We start from the raw sequence: 27,688 nt of genomic DNA on the forward strand, positions 1-27,688 counted from the left end.
CATCCACCCATCCCTTCACTTACTTACTCGCTCACCTTTTCATATTCATTTTGAGCTGAGCCTTTTTGAGAAGAGGCCCATCAAGAACTTCACCCTCGCTGCAGGAGCCATTCCAGGACGGGGACAGAAGCCACCCCGGGCGGTGACAGGATCCACCACAGGGGGGGACAGGAGCCATCACAGGCGTGGGGTGGGGGGGGGCAGGAGACACCACAGGGGGGGCAGGAGCCATCAGGGGGGACAGGAGCCACCACATGGGGGCACAGGAGTCATCACTGGGGGGGGGGGGGCAGGAGCCATCACAGGAGGGGTAACAGGCTCCACCAGGGTGGGCACAGGGGTGGGCATGCAGTATTCTAGTATCATCTTGGTCTCTTCCAGGGTGGGGTAGGGCTCCTCACTCCCTCCTGGACAAGACAACGAGACGACAGGCTCTCTTTCTAAAATGTTAGTTTTGCCATCCCCCACTGTGATGTACAGTACTTAAAGGAGATACTCTAAGAGAACTGATTTAACTGATTGTCCTCCATACTTTGTTAATCAGTGTGGGTGCGATTGTGCCATTTCTTTATTTTATTACATTATAGACTGCATGTTTGAAGAACCGAGGTTTGCTTATAATTTAGTAACAGTAATTAAGCTCTCTGAAGAGAACCAGGACCGGTTCTATGATGTGTGGGGCCCTGGGCAGAAAGGGAATGTGTGAGGCCCCTCTAAATTGCAGAGACATGACGCATTCAGGGCTGTTTGCATCTGAATAGATGCCCCTGCTCCTGAAGCTGCAGTCCCCTCCCTCTCAGTCACCTTCAAGCACCCCTTAACAGCTCATCAAGGGCAGAAGGTGTGACGGTTGCCATCCCGCTGTGCCTCTCCAATGCTGCCGGGTATCTGAGCTTTCAAGCACCTCTTAACAGCTCATCACGGGCGGAAGGTGTGAGGGTAGTCATCCCGCCGTGCCTCTCCAATGCTGCTGGGGATCTGAGCTTTCAAGCCCCTCTTAACAGCTCATCAAGGGCTGAAGGTGTGAGGGTAGCCATCCTGCTGTGCCTCTCCAATGCTGCTGGGTATCTTGGTACTACATCGGAGTCTGTTACACCCGACCTCAACAGCATCGGAGTCAAGCAGGGAGGTGGGTGGAAGCTGTGCCGGCTTTAGGGTGGTGCGACCGGTGCCCGGTTAAAATTACGGACAAATGGCGTCCGTTAAAGAATCCTTCACGGACAACGGACAGACGGCCGAAATTACGGACTGTCCGTGAAATTTACGGACGGTTGGTCACCCTAAGCCCCACTCGTCCCCGAGGCAGGAAGAAGCATGTTCTTGTCACTTCAATCAGGTGTTCCACTGGCTCCTCCCCTCTCCATGCTTCCGGGTAGTAACGGGCTATCCAATCGGAGCAAGCGACCGGACCCTAGTCCTTGCCCCCGAGAGAGACTTTGCCCAAGCACCAAATACCATTCTAGACAGGTTCGGAGTCACTTTCTCAGCTCACCCACTAAAGGTAAACTAAACACAAGGAAAAACAATAAATGTATTGTTATAGCAACAGTTTCGGAGATTAAGTGCAAGATCAAAAGTCAGAGCTGGGCCAGTCTTGTTGCGTGTTGATTTGAGAGTTTTGAACTTAATAAATAACCAGGAAGCTTACACCCAGTGTTTCCTGAACTCGGCTAATGTCCCAACATGGTTAACACACAGACCTGCCGGTCCTAAATGCGCGTGCGTAGAAAGTGGGAGAAAACTTACATATCAAAAGAACAGCCCTTCTGCCAGTGAAGAAAACAAGCGCTGAAAGACAAGCACGGCCCCGCAAGCATCTACAGCGTTTACCTTACCTTGATAATTGCTAACAGATGGCGCCACTGCTCGCTCCCGCAAGGCAAACGCCGCACATGCACGAGGGCTCATTGGAAACAGTGCAGAACATGCAAGAGTTTCCACAAAAGCCCGGAGCGATTTCAAAAGGTCCCTCCTAAGCAGCGTTTGCGCGCTGCATAGGCAACACCTAACAAGTTAGTATTACATGACTGAATTTTATCTGCTCAAGACTATGCCTTTAAAGGACAATCCATAAGAATATTGTGTTCTACAGTCGCTCCTCTGAATATGCCCAGAACCTATGCTACATTGAACGGCCCTGGAGAAGACAGGGTGATTAATAACAGTGGGTCTCCTTGTAATATCTGGGGAACTGGCCAGATGTTCATGGCACCAACCCTCCACATTATTATTTATTTTATGCTTTTTGCTGTAACTATCTAATAACTTCACTTACTGTGTTGTGATTTCTTGTTTCCTTTCTCCGAGTGTTCAAAAGGTTAAAGCACTGTTATGGTAGGTTGAACAAACTTTCCCTTACACCACACACTCCTTCATGAAATAACCTTTTCTGACTTCCTCATTTTTTAAAATGTTTAGCCAGTTATCTTTATCACCCATCCCCTGCCTCTCTTGGGACAAGTCTCACCTGCTTTGGGGTAGGTACAAATTAGCAAGTCATCCGGCCGGGCCTTGAATCTCCAGATTTGGTCCCACATATCGCAGGTGTCTTTGGCCAACGGGATACCCTCTACCTCCCCATGTTCCGGGCGGGTTTTCAGCATCTCCCTCAGACTCTCCATCATCTCCGGGTCCATGCTGAGGCTGCGGTATCCTGTTTGTGGTGGTGTAGTTCACGGGTGGAGGGACGGGTCACAGGTGGAGGCACGGGTCACAGGTGCAAGTGCAGATCACCAGTGGAAGTCCAAGTATCAGATTGAGCTGCTGTGCGTCGGTGACCAGAGATACTAAAAAAAATGAAATTAAGTGTTGTGTTAATGAGTATGTACTAGAGCTCCTACACTGTGAAAGTTTTTCATTATTCCAAACAGCTCTCTTTACTATCAATGCCTCTACCCCTAGCCCCTCACAGTGTTTTCTTCACTCCTCCTACTACCTACTATATGCCCTAAAGCCAGGGCTGCCATGTGTCCTCATATCACTCATGACAACATCAGGTGGTGACGACCTTTCAACCTCACTTAGCAATGAGGAAATTTGCCCTTACAAATCTAGGCCAAAAAATCTCAGCAAGTACAGTTCAGCTAGATATAAAGAAAGAACTGACAAAATATGCAACACTCGACATTGTTCTGCTCAGCAGTGACAGCTCCTGCCATGGCCCACGATCATACGTTGTGGGCTAGTCAGCATTTCCATAATTCCCTACAGCAGCTGCCACTTTACTTCTTCTCATGGATAAGAGCTTAGACAGTACTTGTATTTCTTTTAACTAATAGCACTTAGAATACTGAGAATCGTGAACATGCTTAACAGCAATATTATAAAAATCCCTGGATGGAACATGCTGGCAGTTGGCTAAAAGTTCAGAGCTGGATGACAGTGTCACACTATATGGAGAACAGCTACAAGGTATGCTATAGTCATAGCAGGAGAGCTCCTAGATCATCCCTCATAATGCCCAACATCAACAACTGAGAAGTCTCCAGTGTAAGAGAAACAAGCATTTGCAATGCAATAGGTCTCACATTTACGCGAGTTTGAGCTATTGACATTGTAAATGACAATGCCTTTTATTTATGTTTTGGTTTTTAAACCATAAATAAAAGGCATTGTCATTTACAATACTAATAGCTTAAACTCTCGCAAATGCGAGACCTATTGCATTGTAAATGCTTGTTACTTATGGTCCTTGCTTACAAGAAGCAAGGCTGGCAGTCAAAAAGGACAACTTTGCTTCTCATAAGCTACGACTACAAGTACAAAGTGCGTGTTTATGCAACACTTGCAGGTTTTGAAAATACAAATAAAAGGCATTGTCATTTACAAAGGCAATAGTTCAAACCCTCCCAAATGCGAGACCTATTGCATTGCAAATGCTTGTTAAATACTATGCACCCTGCCCAATTTGCCTACAGGGCATACTTGAGGGTGACTAATATGCATTAAAAAGGATAGGTTTAGGGCTGGCCAAGGGTTTATTGTGCCAGGTTGAAATGACAGTTTAAAACTGAACTAAATGCTGCAGTAGCAGGCCTGAGTGATAATTACTTTAGTGGGTGGCACAATGAGTACTGCAGGGTATGGGTAAAGGTAGTACAACTTTTCTAGGGACTTAAAAGTAATTCAATCTGTTAATTTGGTGTAAGGCAATGTTACCATGTTTGAAGGAGAGAGCATAAGCACTTTAGTAGTTGTTACCATTGTTAAAGTGCGCACAGACCTAAAGCCAACAAAAAACAAATTCATCAAAACAGGTGGTATGAAGGCAAAATATTTGGGGAAATACCAGACCACGGATGTCAGATCTAATTGCCTGTGCCTTTTAATGTTCCACTATGCACCATGTGATCAATTGCAGGAATACTGACAGTTTCAGCATACTGCTTTTAAAGCTTTCCCGACAATAGAATGGAAATGTTTGTTAGAATCCTAATGTACGGAGTGTTGGTGTAAGGTTCACGATGCCAAAATGTGTTCATACCTCCTGTCAGGAAATTTTAAACAGATTGCCTTGACTCCACACCTAACGAACTTCAGCATATGTAGGGAGAAGGACATAAAGATGCAACACTTTTAGAATTATAATGTGACATGCAGAACTGGTGCAAACTGAAATATACGTATGCACTGGTGAATCTGTCACCCGACGTCACCAGATTGGATCAGAAAAACAGTTGATTCCAAATTTGGATTATGTAAAATGCTAAACAAACAGGTGCAGCATTGCTTGATAGCAAAACATGGTCACAATGCAATATGCGTATGGTGTAAAATTGAACAATTTAGGGGCATATTATCATGCACGGCGTTAAAATTATCGCAGCTTTAGCGGCAGAAAACTGCCGGTAAAGCGGCAATAATAGGCTTGATAATATGCCCTTGAGAATTCCAATAGAAGCCCATGTTCACACCAGAACTTGGGCTTCTATGGGAATTCTCAAGGGCATATTATCAAGCCCATTATCGCCGCTTTAGCAGCAGTTCTCTGCCGCTAAAGCGGCGATAATTTTAACGCCGTTTCTTGATAATATGCCCCTATGTTTCTTCATTTCTGCTTATAATATATATCTACATTTGCCCAGTTTCCTGCCGCTTGTCCCTCCAAGATCGATGACAGGTAATTTACATGGCTACACTAAAAGGGACATTGTTAGTTTCTTCCTCGAATGTTTGAACGCACACCTACCCTGCAGTAAGTCATTAGGAGCTAAAGACGAACGCAAGCACTATTTTAAAAAAAATAATTGCACAGCTTTATTATGACTCATCACTAATAACACTGAAAGAGTCTTGAGTTATGCAGCTGAGAAAACGAAAAACCGTAAGATGGAGGTCAGGGGGTTCTATGGTGTGTTCTGCTTTATCTATCCTTAGCGGGACCGTTTCTATCTGTGCCATTTGCAGTTGTGGAATTAAATAATGAGATCTAAGTAACAAATTACGAGAAGCAAATAATATTTCAGCCTTACTTTGAAATCAAAGCTCTAAAATATTGCGACTGTTCTATTACAATCAAGGAGCGTAAAAATCTCTTACGCAAAGACAAGGGGCCACAGATCGCAAGTTTAAATTAACGGGAAAGACATTTTGCACACAAAAGAGAGAGTGGGAGACTACACAGAGGTATGCGGCTGACATTTTTAAAGAAGTGTGTACCATTCAAAAAATTTCACGCTGTGGTGGGCATGGTTTATCTCAAGCCAGCACACACAGAGACAAACACTTTCCTTTAAACGTCGATGCCAGTCTCTGGCGATGCTGATAAGAACCTACTACCAATCGTTAGCATGTTGCAATACACACATTTCTATTTACGCGTCATGTATGCTACAAGACAGCTGTCAACGTTACCGTATTGGTAAAGCCAGAATTCCCTGAGCACGTAGTGGAAGCTGTTATTAAAAATAGAGCAGGATGCCAAAGCCACGCAGCATGTGTCGAGGCCTCGCTGCAAACAGGGAGGTTCTGCGTTTGTGTGGAAGGCGCATCAACGGGCTAAAATAAAAACTGACTGCTGGCTGCTGCAGGGGCTGTGTGCACTTGAAGAGTGGAGGGAGGGCTTATAATGAAACCGAAGGGGAATAAAAACGGCCAGCAATGGTCCAAAAGCATAAACATGCTGGCATCAGGGTGTGAAGCACTCACCCGGGAGAAACTAAGGCAAACTCTCCCGAGGAAACAACCGCGCGCCACTCGCAGGTCAGAGGAAACACAGGCACACTTAGCGGAGGAAACACAGGACACATAAACGCACGCATGTGAGTGTCTGAGTGAGCAGCAGCGAGGAAAAGTAAACATTTTAACAAGCAAACATTTTAACAAGCATTGGCCGCGCAAAACGCGATGGTGGGGGATAATGAACAGGCATTGAACGCGCGAGACGCGATGGTGGGGGGTGGGGGAGAGAAGCGCGAGTAGAGATAAGCTGGTGTGAAATAGCAGCAGGGAAGGGGGCGGAGAGGGGCTACGAGGGAGAGCGAAGTAAAGCCATATGGCTGCTTTGCGCGCGTGCACGCCTCGTGCACTGTAGCTCTATGCCAGGGGAAGCACTTTCAAAAACCCACTACAAAATGTCTCAAAGAGACAGCTTTCACTGTCTCAGCGAGACCTAAAAAGGGAGGAGAGTTCTCACAGAGGGCTTCGAGTGGTCTCAGATACATGGTCATGTCCTTTAGGCTAGTCCTGTCATGTATACCCCTTTCTACATATATTGTCCCAACTACACGACAATTACGATTCCAAACAGGTGATCTATTACCTAGTATCCTGCTCTTGTCTCTTTGACACAAGGGTGTTAGTATTCTATCCTAATCCCCATACCTGATGTACATAAACATGTCCTCAGGCACAGCATAATTATTCTGTACAAGGGTCACCACTTTTTTCATCCTTGGCCAACAGCCCGCTGTGTATGATCACATTTGTTTGGGAAAACATTTATGATTGTTTTGAAAACATTAATTCTAGAAGAAACCCTGGAGTGACCACTCTAGTATATAAGACCCTTATTGCCCCCTACAAATTGGAGTAGAATTCCTTCCAAGCTGACACAGGGTCCTGCATGCTGAATCTTCGACATGCAGGGGTCTGAAATCCTTTGTTGGGTGTCATTCTCGAAGCAGAGACTTGGTCCATCGTTCTCAACCATCAGGTGAGGAGGCTGGTTCTTCCCCAAGTGATTTCTTGGCTACACACACACACACACATTATATATATATATATATATATATGTATATATATATACATATTATCTACTGGCGGTCGCCAGTAGATAGTTATAGTCAGGACCGAGTTTCCATAGGAAATCTGAAAATTCTATTTTGAATAACTTTGGCGCCGTTTGACGAATCCTCGTGAAATTTTCAAAACTAATGGGGCGCTCCGTTCAGCTCCTACCCTGAAAGTCTCGGGGTGATTCGTCAAGCGGGGGCTGAGAAAAAAGGGGGGTCCCAAAACGCATTTTCCCCATGCATTTTTCCATAGGACCTTTAGTCGAAGGTACAGCCCGAACGGCTGAACAGAATTACTTGAAATTTGGCAGAGAGGTAGTCCTCAGGTCACGGAAGTGCCTTTTGCAGGTCTGGTGTCAATCTGTTCAGTAGTTCCTGAGAAAATAGCATTTAAAAGCATATAAATATCTATAAGCGCGCACCGTGCGCGCACCGTGCGAGCACCCTAACGTGCGCGAGCGTAATTCTGATTGGTGGTTACATGTTAGTCAACGTTCGAATCGGTCGAAATCAGGAAGTGTCGGCCGCCATTTTGTTTGTTTTCAGTGCGAGAGTGAAAAAGGAAGGTGGCGAACGTGAAAAGGGGGCAGGGTAGAGAGTTCCTGACCCCCTAGCCTTTGTCAGGGGGTCCCTGAAGGACCCCGAAGGCAGAAAAAAAAAAAAAAATTTTAAAAAAAAAAATCGCGGGGATGCGGTGCGGTGCGGTGAAAAACCAAAAAAAACCAACAATTTTTAATACGTAGTTGATTGTAAAATAAATATATAAAAAAAATAATACATAAATAAATTAGCATTTTAAAAAACGTACAAATTCACTAAAAAACCATAGGTTTCACACACGTTATAGTTAGGAATTAGCATTTAAAAAACCTTGCAAATTCACTTAAAAAACCATAGGTTTCACACATGTTATAGTTAGGTGGAGATTTCACTCGTAAAAAACCAATGAAATTCCCCCGTTATAGTTAGTTCAGATAACTATAACTCGCGCGACCGCCACTCTATCACAAGGATGATGTCATGAGTGATGCCACTGACCATGTCATGAGTGATGTAATATGTGAGGTCATGAGCAGTGGATTGCGGGTGCGCGAGTTATAGTTATCTGAACTAACTATAACGGGGGAATTTCATTGTTTTTTTACGAGTGAAATATCCACCTAACTATAACATGTGTGAAACCTATGGTTTTTTAAGTGAATATATATATATTCACTGAAAAAAATCACAGGTTTCACGGACGTTATATTTAGTTGGACGTTTCACCCGTACAAAACCACAGAAATTCCGCTGTTATAGTTAGTTCAGTCTAACTAAAACGTCCCTGAAACCTATGGTTTTTTTCAGTGAATTTCAAAGGTTTTTTAAATGCTAATTTCTAACTATAATGTCCCTGAAACCTATGATTTTTTCAGTAAATTTCAAAGGTTTTTTAAAGGCTAATTTCTAACTATGCCTACAGAGGTAAGACGTGCAGAAAGAGGAAGAAAGGCGCAGAAAGAAGCAAGAGAAATGCAGAAAGAGGCAACAGAAGTCCAGAAAGACGAAGAAAGGTGCAGAAAGAAGCAAGAGCTATGCAGAAAGAACCAACAGAGGTGCAGAAAGAGGCCTTATTGCAAAGTCCTCCTGTGCTCCCAACTTTTTACTGACTGGTACCGGTGGTAACTGACTCTGCCTAACCAGGCCCAGAGCCAGTGCTATGCTAAAAGACACTTAGAATCCAGTGAAAACACCTACATACACTAGGGTACACTATGGGTTTGGGTACCCCTGTGAGTGGCATGACCTCCACTGTAAGGCCCTAGTATATAATAGGGCAGGGGGATTAAAACTACCTCCAATTCAGAGGTGCAGAAAGATGCTTCTTTAAATATTAGTCGCGTTTGCAGAGTGGTGGAGAAAGGGTGCTGGGTCTCTGACCAGCACTCAGGAATTCCGCTGCGTAGGACTTGCAGGAGGTACCAGGAGGGCTTCTTGGCCCCCAAACTCCCTCAAGAGTAAATTGGACTTCATCCCCCATTCCATAGTCTGCCAGGAGGCACAAGGAACAAAGTCAGCGGTATCCCTCTAGGACAGCACCGGATTATCAGTTAACCCATTGAATTAATTGGTGACAGATTCAAATTCACCCTGTGTGCGCTCTTGAGTGGTACCCGCTAACACAATACCTCCCCAGATACTGGGGCAAAATGAGACAAACAGCAAAAGGCGCACCACTTCCACAAATGTAAATAATATCAAATTAGTCCATGTACATGAAATATTTTCTTTTTCAAAAGATCTTCTTTATTATTCATTTGTTAAAATGACATTTAAGAACAGCCAGAGCAGCCGACGCGTTTCGTCCAACTTGGGACTTCTTCAGGGCTGCAAAATGTATATATAAAACAATATATAAATACCACAAATAACCACATCCAATATGTACAAATCCAACAAACATCATCATTGACTTTAAACAAATTCAAAAACGTGTTACAAAAAAGAAAGAAACGTAACTTTTAACAATACACAGAAGACATAAACAAGCTAAAAACAGGATTTGAAGCGAATTAACCGTTATTGTAAATTCATGTTCGTCATTTTTCAGATAAGAACAGCCTATCAACATATTGACATATTTCTGGTTAAGTAACAGTATAAGATTGCACATTTTATGGAGTACAATTGGTTTCTTAACCCAAGTCTCATTCCTCAGCCAAATTTGCATCGACCGTACTTGATTTGGTCAGAAAGAATTATGAGTTTGTTCTCAACTGGCTCAATAAAGTTTTAAAAGGAAAGCAACAAGCGAAAGAAGAGACCCAAGGGTGTACCCACCGTAAGAGACAATAAATCTGTATATGTTTGTTTTCTTGAAATTTCTAAAGCGTCATTCAACGTCACTAGAAAAAGTCAAAGTGAGAGGGCATTAATCAAAGGAATTTCCTAATGGTTGTAAATAACAATTTAATATAAATACGTCACATGTTGTGACGACCTAAGTCCTGACCGGAAGAAGTCTAACAAGGAGATAAGCGTAAGAAAAGGCGTATAAAAAGGTTTCAAAGTATGCATTAGCAAACGTGTAAGTCCTAAGCAAGTATTCCATATATACCCCTAAGAAGACGTTTTTTATATATGTACAGGGGTAAAGAAAAGAAAAACTCCCCCTGGGGGTATAGGTACTTACATTCATAGGATAAAGAATGTGTCGAATATGATACAGGTCTATATCAGACAAATGGCAATCGTTGGTCCCGTCTTTTTTTATATGATAATAAAATATGTCAATATGTTGATAGGCTGTTCTTATCTGAAAAATGACGAACATGAATTTACAATAACGGTTAATTCGCTTCAAATCCTGTTTTTAGCTTGTTTATGTCTTCTGTGTATTGTTAAAAGTTACGTTTCTTTCTTTTTTGTAACACGTTTTTGAATTTGTTTAAAGTCAATGATTATGTTTGTTGGATTTGTACATATTGGATGTGGTTATTTGTGGTATTTATATATTGTTTTATATATACATTTTGCAGCCCTGAAGAAGTCCCAAGTTGGACGAAACGCGTCGGCTGCTCTGGCTGTTCTTAAATGTCATTTTAACAAATGAATAATAAAGAAGATCTTTTGAAAAAGAAAATATTTCATGTACATGGATTAATTTGATATTATTTACATTTGTGGAAGTGGTGCGCCTTTTGCTGTTTATGTCTCTGCCAGGAGGCACGTCTGCAGAGTGGTGGAGAAAGGGGGACATGGCCTCCGAAAACGTCTTAGCAATCCCACTGTGTGGGACTTACTGGAGGTAACAAGAGGGGTAGTTGGCCCCCAAGGACATCCTTGGAGGCCAACAACCCCTCCTATTAACTCCAGTAAGTCCCACACAGCAGCACTGGTAAGTACTCATAGCAGGCCACACCCCCTTTGCCCACCACTCTACAAACACGCTCCCTGGTGTGCTCTTGGATGGGGATTGAAGTCCCCTTCACTGCTGGGGGTCCTTTAGGGGCCAACTAGCCTACCTCTTACCTCTAGTAAGCCCCACACAGTGGAATTGCTGAGAGGTGGACAAAGGCCACGCCCCCTTTCTCCACCACTGTGCAAACGCGCCCCCTGGTGGTATCTAAGTTGGGGGATTAAGTCCCCCTGTATACAACTAGCCCACCAGGTACCTCCTGTAAGCGCCACACAGCTGGATTGCACAGAGGTGGTCTGAGGCAATGCCCCCTTTTTACACCACTCTGCCAAGGCGCCTCTTGGGGCACTGCTGCTCGGGGAATGAAGTCCACTTGTGTCCTGAGCTCCTAAGGACACAAGAGGACCTCATCGTCCCACCAGGAGTGTGCCAAGAGGCACGTTTGCAGAGTGGTGTAAAAACGGTCAATGCCTCAGACCACCTGGTGAGCTAGTTGGCCCCCAGGGACCCTCAGTATTTATTGGGACTTAATTTCCCAACTTACAACGTGCCAGGGGGCACGTTTGCACAGTGGTGCAGGGAGGGGACGAGGCCTCCGGCGTGATGCCGGCTTTTTTTAAAATATTTTTTTTTAGAAGGGGGCCTGAGTGGCCCCCCTTCTTTTACTATTTTTGGGGCCCTGGGGACCCCATCCCCCAGGACATGACCCCTTTTTTTTTTTTTAAAACAAAAAAAACGGGAAGGGGGCGGCGCGCCCCCCTTCCGAGGCCCCTTTTGGCCCCGGAGACCCCATCCCCCAGAGCATGGTGTCTTTTTTTATTACCTAATGAGAGGGAAGGGAGGCCGCGTGGCCCCCTTTCCCTGGCCCACTATTGGCCCCTGGCCATTATACAAATAGTTTTTGATTGAGGAGGTTGGCCGTGCGGACCCCTCCTCAGGCCGATTTCGGCCCTGGGGACCCCATCCCCTGGGGCCCGGCCATTTTCTTTTTAATTAAAAAGGAGGTGGCCGCATGGCCCCCCTCCTGGGCCACTCCTGGCCCTGGGGACCCCATCACCCGGGGCCGGCCCTTTGCGTTGGGGAGCGTGGGGGGAGGCCCAATGCCCCCACGGTCCCGCCGGCTCCGCGCCTCCTGCGGGACCCGACACTGCTTTTGAGCAAGGGGTGCAGCTAACATGCAGCTCCCCTTTGTCAAAAGCAATTCTGCTTTGCTTCATTGAAGCAAGAGCAGGTTTTCCTGCTCTTGCTTCAATATAGCAAAGCAGAGTTTGCTATGACAGGGCAGGAGCTGCACGGGTCCCGTCCTGCCATAGCAAACGGCAATGTCCTGGGGGTGGGCATCCCGGAACATTGCAGGAGGCGGCCCGGGGGGGTGGTGGTCCCCAGGTCCATCAAAGGCTCCAGGAGGGGCCCCCCTCCCATCAAGTACAAAGCCCCGAGGAGGTGGTGGTCCCCGGGGCTTGGGGGGTCTATGAGGCCCTCCCATCTCTAATCAAAGCCCAGGGAGGTGGTGGTCCCTGGGGCTTGGGGATGCCCGCGAGGCTCCCCCAATAATTAAGAAAGCCCCTGGGAGGTGGCGGTCCCCGGGGCTTGGGGGGGCCCGTGAGGCCCCCGCACTTAATTAGGCATGCCCCGGGAGGTGGCGGTCCGTGGGGCAGAGCGGGGGGGCAGGAGCCCCGCCATGATTTTGTTTTAAACAAAGCCCCGGGGAGGTGGCAGTCCCCGGGGCTGCGGGGGCAGTGAGTCCCCCGCATTCAATAAACTAAGCCCCGGGGTGGTGGCGGTCCCCGGGGCTGCGGGATACCCCGCTAATTAAATAGGCATTGCCCCCGGGACCTGGCCTACCCAGGGGCTTAAGAATAACGAAGCGCAGGAGCCCGCGCTTAGCTTTTTATTTTTTTTCTCGGTTGGATTCGCGATCTCAGCGAGAATTCAGCCGATTTTGGTTTTTTAAAATGCTTTTTTGGGCCCTGGGGTCCTTGTGGAGCCCTTGAGCAGGCCTAGGGGGCCAGGGTGTTTGTACCCTGCCCCCTTTTCTTGTTTTTCACCTTTTTGTTTACTCTTTTCTTGTGACTCGGTTACTGAGTCACAAGATGGTTGCCAACACTTCCTGGTTTGGAGTGTTGGCAGCCAATCAGAGTGAAGCTCGTGCCCGGGAGGGTTCGCAAACCCTCCTTGGTGCTCAGATATTGAAACTTTTCTTTTTCTAATTTCTCAGGAACTACTGAACGGATTTACACCATTTAAAACAAGCATTGGCATAGCCAATAGGTCTCGCCTTTGGGACCTTATAAGTGTTTAGTTATCCAGCACAATATCATCAAGTGTTGCATGGCTAAACACTTATAAGATCCCAAAGGCGAGACCTATTGGCTATGCCAATGCTTGTTTTGAGTAAGTGGCTCATGCAGGTATGCCACTGTGAGGTAGAGATGCTGCAAGTGCTTTTACAGGAGCCCCGGGGACATTGCGCCTCTTCAAAATGTATCTTGGGTCTGAACGTGGTGGTAGTGGTGGACGTGGTGGTGGTGGATGTGGTGGATGTGGTGGTTGTGGACGTGGTGGTGGTTGTGGACGTGGTGGTGGACGTAGTGGTGGTGGTGGACGTGGTGGTGGACGTGGTGGTGGTGGATGTGGTGGTGGTGGACGTGGTGGTGGTGGTGGACGTGGTGGTGGTTGATGTAAAAGTGTAGTCCTTCTATTCTTTTGGAATGCCCAGGTATTTTTTTCCCAAAATCTGGTCACCCTAGATGGATTGGAACATGGCTCAGAGCAATTACCAATGGCTGAGATCAATCGAAGCATTTCACCAATCGCCTTTGTGTTTTACGATCCATACGAATGCTGTATTGAAGAGTTCAGAGTATGTAGAGTACAGGCCTTTGCAGATGCATCGCGCAATATGTATGGGCCTAATACAAACCCCTGCAGGTGCACTTAGGAGTACAATATTATTCTGTGTTGATGTTTAGAAGTGCAGTGAGTTCGGATGCAGGTACACAGCTCAGCCTCACCCGCATTAGGCCTTGAAAACTCTACAACTAGTTGCAAGGGTTTGTCTGAAAGCAAGGTTCTTGGGACTTCCATGCATCATGGTATTTGATGGCATCATATGTGCTCATACGTCAAGGTCCTAGAAAATGCACTTCTGTTCCCCGTGGAACATGATGCTCTATTCTTGGCTATGATTTGCAGTCGATATTCCATATTTCGCTCCACGCTGCCCTTTTTTTAATGTATGCACGCCTAGCCATCACTGTTCATTGAATATCTATGCTTTAAATCCCCCATAGATGCACTGCTGTATTCTGATCTATGCATTATTTAGCATCACTGTAGGTTCCACGCTATATGTTTATTCTGCTGAACGCACGCTTTCCAATGCCGATGTGTATGAATCGCGCAGCAAAGAGCGCCCCGCTCTGACCTGCTTCCGTTTCTGATAGAGACGTGAATACATTAAGGGACAGAACAGAGAGCGCGCCTCCCAGGGTCTTCTGGGGGTTGAGAGTGCGTTATTGAACAAGAGAGAATAATCAATCAATCAATCAATCAAAGCATTTATATAGCGCACTACTCACCCAGAGGGTCTCAAGGCGCTGGGGGAGGGGGGTCCGCTACTGCTCGAACAGCCAGGTCTTGAGTTGCTTCCTGAAGGCGAGGTGGTCCTGGGTCAGGCGGAGGTGGGTCGGGAGGGAGTTCCATGTCTTGGCGGCGAGGTAGGAGAAGGACCGTCCCCCTTTGGTGGCTCTTCGGATGCGGGGGACGGCGGCGAGGGCGTGGCCGGTCGATCGAAGCTGGCGTTTGGGAGCGTAGAAGTTGAGGCGGCTGTTGAGGTATCCTGGGCCTTGGTTGTGTAGGGCTTTGTGTGCGTGGGTGAGGAGTCGGAAGGTGATTCTCTTGTTGACCGGTAGCCAGTGCAGGTCTCTCAGGTGTCCGGAGATGTGGCTGCGACGGGGGATGTCCAGGATGAGTCGTGCTGAGGCGTTCTGGATCTGCTGGAGTCTCTTCTGGAGTTTGGCGGTGGTTCCGGCATAGAGGGAGTTGCCGTAGTCCAGACGGCTGGTGACGAGGGCCTGGGTGACCGTCTTCCTGGTCTCGGTGGGGATCCACCGGAAGATCTTCCGTAGCATGCGCAGGATGTTGAAGCACGACGAGGAGACGGCGTTGACTTGTCTGGTCATGGAAAGGGAGGAGTCCAGGATGAAGCCCAGGTTGCGTGCGTGGTCTGTTGGTTTGGGTGCGCTGCCTAGGGCGGGGGGCCACCAGGAGTCGTCCCAGGCGGAGGGTGAGGATCCCAGGATGAGGACTTCCGTCTTGTCCGAGTTCAGTTTCAGGCAGCTGTTCTTCATCCATTTGGCTACCTCTTTCATCCCTTCGTGAAGGTTGGCTCTGGCGGTGGCGGGGTCGTTGGTGAGGGAGAGAATCAGCTGGGTGTCGTCGGCGTAGGAGATGATGTTGAGGTTGTGCTGGCGTGCGATGTCTGCGAGGGGGCTCATGTAGACGTTGAAGAGGGTTGGACTGAGCGAGGAGCCTTGAGGAACGCCGCAGATGACTTCGGTGGCTTCAGATCTGAACGGGGGGAGGCGGACTCTCTGTGTCCTTCCGGCGAGGAAGGAGATGATCCACTCCAGTGCCTTCTCCTGGATTCCGACGTTGCTGAGTCGCTGCACTAGTGTACGGTGGCAGACAGTGTCGAAGGCCGCGGAGAGGTCTAGGAGGATGAGGGCTGCTGTTTCTCCGTTGTCAAGCAGTGCTCGGATGTCATCGGTGGCTGCGATCAGGGCGGTCTCGGTGCTGTGGTTGGCCCGGAAGCCAGACTGCGAGAGGTCGAGGGAACCGTTCATCTCGAGGAAGGCGGCCAGCTGCTTGTTGACGGTCTTCTCGATGACTTTTGCAGGAAACGGGAGCAGCGAGATGGGGCGGTAGTTCTTGAGGTCGGTGGGGTCGGCTGATGGCTTCTTTAGTAGAGCGCTGAGTTCGGCGTGCTTCCAGCTCTCCGGGAAGGTAGCGGTGTCGAAGGAGGGGTTGATGATGTCCCGCAGGTGGGGTGCGATGACAGCGTCGGCCTTGTTGAAGACGTGGTGAGGGCAGGGGTCGGTAGGAGATCCGGAGTGGATGGAGTTCATCGTGCGGACGGTGTCTTCGGTGCTGATCGGGGTCCAGGCGCGGAGGGTGGTGGTGGGGGGCGGTGGTTCGGTCGTGGCGTGCGTCGGTTGAGTGCTGAAGCTGTTGTGTATGTCCGCGATCTTGTTGTGGAAGCAGGAGGCGAGGGAGTTGCAGAGGTCTTGCGAAGGGGTGATGTCGTTGTTTCCGGCGTTGGGGTTGGAGAGCTCTTTAACGATGTTGAAGAGTTCCTTGCTGTTGTGTGCGTTGTTGTCCAGTAATAATGCGCCGCCCAAAGTCACACAGGTTATTAGAAAGAAGCTAAGCACACGCCATGATTACAGCGTGACTGCAGAGGCGATGGGCTCTGAACTGTGAATCTGTAATGCACTCACGGTGTAACATCGGTTCACGAAGCTCGGAAGTAGTGTGTAGCTGCAGTGTATGTACAGTGTCAAGCAGTTCTGAACTGGGCATGTGAGCGTTTTATGGGTGGACCTATCTGCAAAAGGTAATGAGCAATCATGTAACTCGTATGTTTATGGACATTCATAACCTTCCTCCATGCATACAAATTTACTCCCATCTAAAACAGGAGTAAGTGTTTGTATTGTACAGCGCTCGGTTGCCTCACAGCTAGATTCAAATATTTAATAGATATACGTATGTACTGGTATATAGCACAAACCTAGCTGTGAAGCAACGAAGCGACTACACAAGTACATTTTACACATATTTAGGTTCAGGGATTTGCCCAGAGTCACACGATTCTGACTCTTGTGCCGAGGCCCGGATTCAAACTTGCAAGCAATTTAGTTAATAAGTAATTAGTTCATTTTGGTTAATTAAAACCATTTTGCATAACACAAACAATCTAGAACAAGCTAAAATAATAATACGCTAAAACAAGCTGCAGCGTGTACAAGATACAGGCCAGCGTGCGCCGAAGGCTGCTGCACAAGTGCGTCTATTCATGGCAGTGACCACTAGATGGCAGTGAGTCAAAGGGAATTCCACCTCATTAAAAAACAAGCATTGAAAATGCAATAGGGGAGGAGCCAAGATGGCGACCGGGACGGCAGCGTAGGCTCCCGGCTCCGTGAACCTCCGCATCCCGCACAGATATCCTGCATGAGATCCTTAGCCTGCGCTATATGCCCGTGTTGGTGACTGAGAGCGGCAACCGATCGTGTGCCTCCGAAGTTTCTGGCGGCGGTATCGCCGGAGAAATGTCCATTTGAAGTTTGCGGCCTGTGCAACCCTGGAGCCGGGACCTCGAGTGGACAACATGGCCGGGCGGCAGTTCAACAACAGCGGCCTTTGGTGACTGGGTGGAGTCGGACTACCGGAGCGGTGCGAATATCGGCCTACATTTCGCCGTGGTCGTTCCTACCACTAAGCGTAGCGGAACGAGTGCATGCCCGAGGTGGCTAATCCAAGACTCTCCGGTGATTGCCTCAACCTTCGCCTGTGAGCTGCCCGGCCGCCGCCCGTAACTCACCCGGATTCTTGCGGGCTGCTTCCTTTCGCGGGCGCAGGTCCGTGGTGGGGATGACTGTTGCCCGTGACCACACACCGGATATATTTTTTGCCTGCCCCCGAAACCCTGTTTCCAGTGACATGGAACTTGAGGCGCTTGTCCCTGAGTCCTGGTCCCACTCTGGGTTGGACCTACCCGGCGGCCATCTTGACAGGACGAAGTCTACCATCCTGTACACTGGGTCGCAGCAAGATTGGAAGTGTGCGACTATGAGGAGCGTAGCGGAGAGAGCGCCGGGAGCTGTGCTGGGGTATGGTGATCTTCGAGGCTCTCGGTGCCCTTCATTCCACCTTGGTCCACGGCGCCTGGGTATTGGGAAGTAAGCTTGATGGGGTGGCATCAGCGTCGGAGCAGTTGCGGCCTGCCTGTCCACAGGTACACAGGGACTTCCTACACTGCACACAGGAGGACAGTGTCGTGGCCGCCCCTGTGAATAGTGACCAGCTGGAAACTCCGGACAGTATACTAACGTGTGATCGGCTGGCGGTGGGTCTGGTCTGTTCCGGAGGTCTTGGCCCTGAGTGGGGAGTGGTGGCCTTCTCCCGTGCGCGGCCTCCGGCGACCCACGCAATACTCAAGCAACGGTCGCCTGCTCTGGCTGATTCCACCTTCCTTGACCTTGTGTGCAGTGCAGATCCTGGGGCAGCACTGGGAGAGACGACCCTCCATACTGCTGACTGTGTTGGTATTCAGAGACTTCCACCCTACCTGTGTGTGTCGCTTCCTGGTCTTTTTTGGACGCTCCTCTTCTTTGTAACATTGGACATGGCACTGGGCCGACGGGTATGCATGGATAGATTCGCAAAGAGTGGCCAAGGATAAGGCTGATCCTTCAGAGGTGGTCATCCAATAGGCGGGCGGGCTCAGGGGTTGCGTGCTCTCACGGCATAACTGTTAGTGTAATAGGTGCATAATGCTCCCCATTTTTCTTTGACATGGTCGATTTTGTGTTGCTTATTGTTTGCTTTGGGGGAAAACGTATTGTGCGGGAGGGAGAAGCCGGGGCATGTTTTGAAGGCCCTCCTCCAGTTTATTAATATTCTCTCTACCCCCCCGTCTGGTGGGGTTTCTTTTCTTACTCCCCTTTCCCTGTTTCTTCTATATTTCGGGTCTGGTTCCGGGGCGACAGGCACACTGCTGGGGGGGGGGGCCGTACTCATCTGCAGAGGTGCAGGGTGGGGGGTTGGGGGAGGGGATCCTTTAGTCTTTAACCCTTTTTTTTCCATGGCCTCTTTTTTCTTCTCTTATTCTTCTTTGTCTTCTTTTCTGGGATCAGTATGGTAGAACTCCTCCGTTGTTAATCACTGCTTTTTCATGTGTGCCACAATTTCCGTGGTGTTTTCTGGGTTTTAGGGCAGGGGACTGCAGGCGCAAATGGCTGTGATATTCCTCCACATCCTGAACTTTCTGTTTCAGCGCCATTGATTAGATAAATTGCTGTTTATTGTTGACGTTTATTATTCTGCCTGTCATTTTTCGCTGCTGGGAAACTGTTTGGCACCTGATCCTTCCATCTTCCCTTATTATAAAATGAAAACCTTTTGTATCCTGGTCTCCTACTTGGGCTGTTCAGTGGCTGAGAGTATACTAGCATGGAGATTCTGCTCCCCGTGGTGCTGGCTGTGATTAAACTGATCTGTTACTCTGACTGCTTAGCGGCCGGCCCCGGGGGTTGTAGGCCCATACTTGTTATTGGTTGAAATGTCAATAAAGGTTTTTCAAAAAAAAAAAAAAGAAAAAAAAAAAATGCAATAGGTCTCGCCCTCCTTTAAGTTAAAGCAATCTGGGGCACATGCATCAAAAATCTGAAAAGAGAGTCCTTATTAGCGATAAATAAGGAATCGCAAATAAGGAATCGCTTTCCGGGATGCATGTACAGATTCGGTAAAATTTAGCGTTTCCTTAAAAATTGCAAAACCTAACCGAAAACACAATAGCGATTTCTTAAAATAAAGAATAGCAATTTCCAAATTCGGTATTACCGAAATCGGTATTAACGAATTCGCTAATAGCGAATTCGCAAAAAACGGGTCGCACTAGAAGCGGGCTGATGACATCACAACCAGGAAGTCATCCAGCTCATCCCTCATTCACTGCCCTGAGGAGCTCACAGGAGGAGGCAGAACATACAAGCTGAGCCAAGAGACTTCACCCTCAGAACCCATCCAGACTACCTTCATCCAGGATGGACAAGAATGCACCTGCTACATCAGACATGCCCAGGAAGAGGAAGAGGAAGAGAAAGTTCTCTGACAGGAACTTGAGCATTTGATCAAGGGGGTGAGCAGCAAGCATGATAAGCTGTTTGGGAAGCTGTCACTCAAGGTGCCCGAAGCCAAGAAGCGGAAGATATGGCTTCGCATTAGGGAGAGGGTGAATGCAGTCGGTGTGACACACCGCAGCATCGACCACCTTAAGAAGAGGTGGTATGACCTCAGGAAGATTAAACCCACTGCAGGTCGCACCACTACCATGAGTCCAAAGTCTTAGTAATCAAATGAATATCCATCCAGTGTCTGTATTATTATGTTGTGGACTAATAAATAAGTACGAACAGGTATTTCGGATTCCCACCACTCCTGAGAAATATCTAAGTCGCTTGTTCTGGTTTGTCTATACATTGGGACCACCTAGCTAGATCTAGGTTAACGAATGAGATACTAAGCTAGTCGGATAAGGGGTTCTGGGTTCTGAGGGGAGTTTTCTGGTACACCACAATTCTCTGAGGTCCTGGTCTCCTGCGCATAGTTCTGTGCAAAAGCAGAATCCCTGCAACACGACAATACCACCACCACCACCGACAACACCACCAAGATGCAGGGCACATGTCCCCTCCCTGCAGGTGATGGATACAGAGCCGAGTCCAGCACCCACAAGTGCCCCCAGTCAGACACGTGTCACACCGCCAGCCCCACCACCAGCACGTGGCAGAGTCACACAGTGGCGCAGGTCCATGCGCAGTATTGCAGAGCGCCCCGAACAGCCAAGGAACATCTATGGTGGTGTAGAGGCCCAGATGCTGCGTGTTCAGCGCCTGCAGGGGAGACACATGGGAACAATGAACCTCAACATCTCCAAACTGGCAAAACACATGTGCACTCTGACAGACGCTGTGCGGCACATGACCACAGTTGTGGCTGAGGGCAATCAGGGCATCAATAAAAACCTACAGGAGCTCACCCGTGCCATCCTAGCAGGACAACACAGCAAGCGCAGGATGCATAGGCAGAACATGCGCCGTAATACTGCATCTACGAGGGCCATCACAAAGCTCTGCAACAGCACTGCAGTTGTGCCCCGCCGCTCCGTGTCACTGCAGGTGGACCTCGGGCACTACTGTGGGGATGTAGCGAAGGCCTTAGGCCAGGTGACCACTGCAGTGGAACACTTGCAGTCAGGGACATTTAGTGGCAGCAACTTGGGAGGGGAGAGGGCAGTGAGGCCGCCTCAAGTGTGAGCAGCGTGTCCGTGCTGGAGACCTGCAACAGGAGGCGCAGTTCGCGCAGCTCTGCAGCCACAGACACACAGCGTGATGAGGTAGAGGAGACACGAGACAGGAGGCTGGGGGTATGTGGGAAGCGGCACTAGACATTCAGTCCCGCATCTCTGTCCATGGTGGTGTAACCATGGGCCACTTGCATTTTGCGTTTGCACTCCCGTGATGCCAACGGATATGTTTTTCTCCACAATGTGTAGAAGCACTGTATTTTATTCTACTCATGTTACATCACTTTGACAAGTGCTCATGTGAAGTAAACATTACCACTCCAAAATATATTGTCATGGCTCATTCTTACCTGGCTCTGAAATGATGTTGTGTGATGTATGTCCACCTCCTTTGACCTTCAGCTGTGTTTGGCACGTGTGACTGTCTGTGTTGTGTGGGTGGTTGGTCATCCCAATTTTTGTCGTTTCTGTCCATCTCTATGGGTATCCCCCTTCTGGTTGCAATGTTGTGCAGCATGGCACATACTGCTACAATCCTGCAGCAGTTCTCTGGCTTATATTGCAAAGCACCACCAGTCTTAAGTAAGATCTGGAAGCGACTCTTCAGGATCCCGAATGTCCTCTCAATCACATTTCTTGTGCTAATATGTGCCGCATTGTATGTTGCTCCTGTGGTGTTGCTGGGTTGATGTAGGGGGTGAGGATATATTCCCGCAGGGCGTATGCACTGTCACCTACAGGGGGGAAGCAAAGGCTTAGCGGCAGTAATGCTAATACATGTGTGATACTGATGTAATTAATAGGTATGAGTATGTACCAAGCAGGAGTCCCTCTCCGAATTCTCCATTGAGCAGACACCTGTGGATGCCACTGTGTCTGAATATATATGAGTCGTGTGTGCTCCCTGGAAATTGTGCCACTATGTCCGTGATTATGTGCTTGGCATTGCACATGACCTGCACGTTGATGGAGTGATAGGACTTCCTGTTACGGAAGATGTACTCATTGGCTGAGGGGGGACAGATGGGGACATGCGTGCAGTCAATGCATCCTATGACATGAGGGAATTGGGCCACCTGGTAGAATTCCTGTTTGGTCTGGTCCATCACCTGTGGGGTTGTGGGGAAGGTGATGTGGGTATGTATCATTGTCAGCATAGCATCAATGAATTTACGGAAGAAGCGTGAAAGTACGCTTTGTGATACGTCTCCCGCTACCGCTACGACCCCCTGGAAACTTCCAGACGCCAGTAGGTGCAGGCTGCATGGGACCTGGACGTGCACAGGAATGGCATTGGTCCTACGTGTCTGGTGCTGCAGTAGTGGTTCCAGGTCAGCAATTAGGCTCATTATCATGGCACGATTGAGACGGTACTTGTCATATACTTCCTCCTCATTTTGGCCCAGCAATGTAATGCGCTCTCTGGATACCCTCTCCTGGATCCTCCTCCTGCGCTGTGCAGCTGCATTTATTCTCATCCTCCTTGCAAGCACGTAGAGGGCTGCCATTTTGTAAAAGGAAACGGGGTCTCCAGGCCCATTGTTGAAGGGTTTCTGATTGATTACACCTGTGGTACACTTTGGCAATTGTTTTTTTTTTTTTGGTGTGTCTGCAACTTTACCTCCTGGTTCAGATTCCCCTTATTCTGCTCATGCTAAATAGCGAATTTGCAGGTTTTCGGTATTAGCGATTTTTGATGCATTCTTTAGCGATTCTTTGCTACTCGCTAATGCCAGGCGCTATTTGTGTTTTCGCTATTACCGATTCTTTATTTTGCGATTCTTTAATGTTACGGGGTTTATTTTAGCGATTCTTTGTTTTTTTTGCTATTGGGGTTGATGCATTGGAATCGGTTGTTTGGCACTCGCTAACGGACGATTTTAGCGATTCGCAATTTTTGCGAGGACAATTTTGCTTGATGCATGTGCCAGTCTGTTTGTAATTAGGTGGCTTTTTAGCTTTGCTTTTTTTTAGTGTTTTTCAAACTTTCATGTACATAACATGCATATGTATGCCTATATGTATATGTATGCATGCATTTATATTTGTATATATATTATCTACTGGCGGTCGCCAGTAGATAGTTATAGTTAGGACCGTGTTTCCATAGGAAATCTGCAACATTCTATTTGGAATAACTTTGGCGCCGGTCGACGAATCCTCGCGAAATTTTCAAAACTAATGGGGCGCTACGCTCCGCTCCTACCCTGAAAGTCTCGGGGGGATTCGTCAAGCGGGGGCTGAGAAAAAAGGGGGGTCCCAAAACGCGTTTTCCCCATGCATTTTTCCATAGGACCTTTAGACACAGCTACAGCCCGAACGGCTGAACAGAATTACTTGAAATTTGGCAGAGAGGTAGTCCTCAGGTCAAGGATGTGCCTTTTGTAGGTCTGGTGTAAATCTGTTCAGTAGGTCCTGAGAAAATAGCATTTAAATCAATATATATATCTGTAAGCGCGCTCCGTGCGCGCAGGGTGTGCGCATAGTGAAAAACCAGAAAAAAAATAAAAAATAAATACATAACTTAGCATTTAAAAAACCTTGCAAATTCACTGAAAAAACCATAGGTTTCACACACGTTATAGTTAGGAATTATCATTTACAAAACCTTGCAAATTCACTTAAAAAACCATAGGTTTCACACATGTTATAGTTAGCTGTACATTTCACTCGTAAAAAACCAATGAAATTCCACGTTATAGTTAGATCAGGTAACTATAACTTGCGCGACCGCAATCCACAATGTGTAATTTCAGATGTCATCATTGATGTCATGAGTGATGTCACTGACCATGTCATGAGTGATGTACTATGTGACGTCATCAGCAGTTTATTGTGGGCGCGCAAGTTATAGTTACCTGATCTAACTATAACGTGGAATTTCATTGGTTTTTTACGAGTGAAATGTACAGCTAACTATAACATGTGTGAAACCTATGGTTTTTTAAGTGAATATAGATATGCAGATGTATATATATATATGTTTATATATGTATGTATCTATATATACACATATATATAAATGCATATGCATATGCATATATATACATATTGTCACGGGGAAAACGGGGAACAAACCCTCGCCGGGGGTGACTGGTGGGAACCCCACGAAATGACAAGCCCTGTACTTTATACTCCCCAGGACGACCCATGGACTTCATCCGACACGGGACCATCTCCAGAGGACGCATGTTGCTTTAACTGGGAAGCCCTCCCCGTTACTACCGCCCTGTGTACAGACCTGAGCAGCCGGCAGCCAATAAATACCCACGAGACAGGTAACCGGGTGTGTGACGACACCGGAGGGAGCGGAGAGAGCAAGAACCAAGGTGAACGAGAGCGACGGCAAGAAGACGAGAGAACTGTGGAACCAGCGAGGAGCAGACGTCCGACGGAGGAAGGGAAGCCGGAGCAAGGAGGTCTCCGCAACCACGCTCCGCCGAGCCACGCCCAGGGGAGAGCGTGGCTATCCCAGGTACGGGATCGCTTCTCGGGCTGGGTCGGGAGGCGGGAGAGGGGAGGGCGCTTCTAGTCGCCACCACTCGCCACCGTGTCAATATTGTAAATACCCCATCCTCACAAAAACACCCCCTACACGAGGCGCCGACTGGGTCACAGCTGCACTTGTGTGTTTTCCCTCACTCCCCCTCCTTCACAACCGTGCCTGACCGGGCGTGAGACTAACGATAGTCTTTCTCTTTCCTTTGGCACGAGTCCCGGAGTTCCTCCCGTCTGCTGCACACCACGACGACTAGAGCCGAACCACCCCCACGAGGAAGACTCGGACCCCGGAGATCGGACACGAGGACCCCCTGGATTACCGGACCTTGTTCCCTCCCTACATACCTACCATTTAAAAAAAAAAACGCTCTATGACTCAGCGCATGCTCTAGCGTCCTCCTTCGATCCCGCTTACACTGGTGGAGAATGCAGGCATAGAGGACCCATCTGTTCAACAAGATGGATGCACTAATACAGCATATGATTAAGGGACAGGAGAAGCTGGAGTGGGCGGTAGAACGCCAGATGGCCTCTGCGAGTGCTGACAGGGAGGTCTTTAAGGACACCATAGCGGCCCAGTTGGAAGGGCTGCAGAAAGCGGTAACCGAACCCATGGTGGGCACTGGGAGAGACGGACGCCACTCCACACCCGCCGGAATATCCTTACAAAAGTACGTACCCGGTGACGATCCGGAAGCCTTTTTCACGAACTTTGAACGGGTCGCCCGAGCCTGTAGCTGGCCTCCGGAGAAATGGCCTTTCTTCCTGGCCCCCCTTTTGACGGGGGAGGCACAAGCCGCTTACCAGGTGGCCAATGCCACCGGTGATGCCCCGTATGGCTCCATTAAGACCCTCATTTTGGATCACCTGGGTCTTGACGCGGAAGCCTATCGGGTACGCTTCCGAAAGGAGAAAGGAGCGCCCGGAGACAATCCTAAAACCCTTTATTTCTGACTGAAAATGGCCGCAGACAAGTGGCTCAGTCCAGGTACGAGTACAAAAGAGGAAATAATGGAAAAGATTTACCTCGAGCAGTATTTGGAGGCCCTGCCGTATCATACACAGAGGTGGCTGAGACAACACACCCACCTGACGGCGGAACAAGCCGTAGAAATGGCCACCACCTTCTCCAGAGCCCAGCCAAAGGGTTACATCGGGGACCTGGAGAAAATGCGCAACACTCCCTTACGGACTGAGAAAAGACCGAAGAACCCTGAACCCCCAAAAGTTCGTTCCCCAAGATACGAGGTCCCCGTCCCGAGGGGACCACAATGCTTTGACTGCGGGGAGTGGGGCCATATCGCCCGGGCCTGTCCCAGGAAACGGCCCGTAGACGAACCCATGGAAGTGGGATATATACCCAAGTCTATCCTCTACACCGCGGAAATGGGGTCCGCTTTTCATGTACGGGTGCAGGTAAATGGCTCACCCTTACACGCACTGCTTGATTCGGGATGTAGGCAGTCCGTTATTCAGGGGTTGTGGGTGGCTCCTGAACAAGTGGTACCGGACGCTTTCGTACACATTCGGTGTGTCCACGGGGACGTCAAGCCGTATCCCGTGGCTGATGTTCCCGTTGTACACCCCTCGGGGGCCAGCAGCACGATAAGAGTCGGGGTCCTTGATAGCCTTCCCGAAGAGCTCATCATAGGGACCGATAATCCCAGATTCCAAGACCTGTTCCGTATGGTACTGACTAAGACAAGAGGGAGGGAGGAGCACCCTAGCAGGAGGGAGAACACCCCGGCCCCAGCCCTGATAACAGCAGAACCCTGGCTCACGAATCGTAGTTTTAGATTCGCACAGGCCAACGATGCCACTCTCTTAAACGCATGGGAACAAGCCCACAGATCCATAGGTGTAGACCCTGTAGTATATCCCCGGTTTCTCATTAAAAATGACCTGCTGTACAGACAGGGAACTCCCTCCGAACCCCACCAGCTCGTAGTACCCCAATCTTTTAGAGAACAAATTCAGTTTTTTGCCCATTCCCACCTCACGGCAGGACATACTGGGACAGAGAAGACGACACAAAACATACTCCGACACTTCTACTGGCCTGGCATCTACAAGGACACCAAAGAACATTGTCAGTCGTGGACAGTATGCCAGATAAGGAACACACATAGACCCCCAGCTGTGCCACTACAACCCCTCCCCGTGATAGGGTCTCCGTTCGAAAGAGTGGGTATGGACCTCATAGGTCCTCTACCCCGTACAAAACGAGGCCATACCTATGTGCTGGTAGTGGTCGACTATGCTACACGCTTTCCAGAGGCATTCCCATTAGGAGCCCCCACCACCCGCAACATAGCCGACCGGTTCGTGGAACTGTTCTCAAGAGTCGGCTTTCCGAGAGAAATACTGATGGACCAGGGCACACCGTTTGTCTCCCGCCTGATGAAGGAAGTCTGCAAAATCCTTGACGTTCACCAGATCAAAACCTCCGTGTACCACCCGCAGACCGACGGGTTGGTGGAACGCTACAACGGAACCTTGAAAGCGACGCTCAAAAAAATGCTACACGTGGAGGGCAAAGAATGGGATCAGATATTACCGTTAGCCCTATACGTTATAAGGAGCCAGGTACAGAGCAGCCTGGGCTGCTCGTCCTTTGAGCTGTTATACGGACGGAGACCCAGGAGTCTCATGGAGATGACGAAGGACGCATGGGAGAAAGAAGACATAGAGAGCACCCGAGAGATGTTGGAGTACACCCAGGAATTACAGTCTAAACTAGGGAAACTCCGCGACCTAGCCTACTCAAACCTGGAGAAACAACAAGAAAAACAGGCAAGGTACTACAATCGAGGAAAAAGGTGGAGGTCTCTAAGTATAAACGACTGGGCCTTGGTGATGTTACCTACGTCCTCACAGAAGTTCCTGAAGGAATGGAAGGGACCTTATAAAGTAGTGGCAACCATCGGAAAGACCACCTATAGGTTACAGATCACACCAAGACGA

The 27,688-nt window shown here is 48.5% G+C and overlaps 1 protein-coding gene across 9 annotated transcripts in view; it reads right to left on the reverse strand.

Moving 5' to 3' along the window:
- LOC146811923 (sulfotransferase 1C2-like) overlaps positions 1-27,688 on the reverse strand; it is a 393,580-nt gene that overhangs the window by 209,497 nt on the left and 156,395 nt on the right. For 8 of the 9 annotated variants that reach the window (XM_085618884.1, XM_085618888.1, XM_085618887.1 and 5 more), the window contains one exon: positions 2,468-2,786. In XM_085618884.1, the coding sequence (XP_085475010.1) occupies positions 2,468-2,636 (169 nt within the window). In that variant the 5' untranslated portion in view covers positions 2,637-2,786. Of the gene's footprint in view, positions 1-2,467; positions 2,787-10,052; positions 10,113-27,688 lie in introns of those variants that run through there. The other variant, XM_085618892.1, reaches the window with a different exon arrangement.

Source organism: Triturus cristatus, chromosome 7 (genome assembly GCF_964204655.1).
Source record: "Triturus cristatus chromosome 7, aTriCri1.1, whole genome shotgun sequence".
Classification (NCBI taxonomy): Eukaryota; Metazoa; Chordata; class Amphibia; order Caudata; family Salamandridae; genus Triturus; species Triturus cristatus.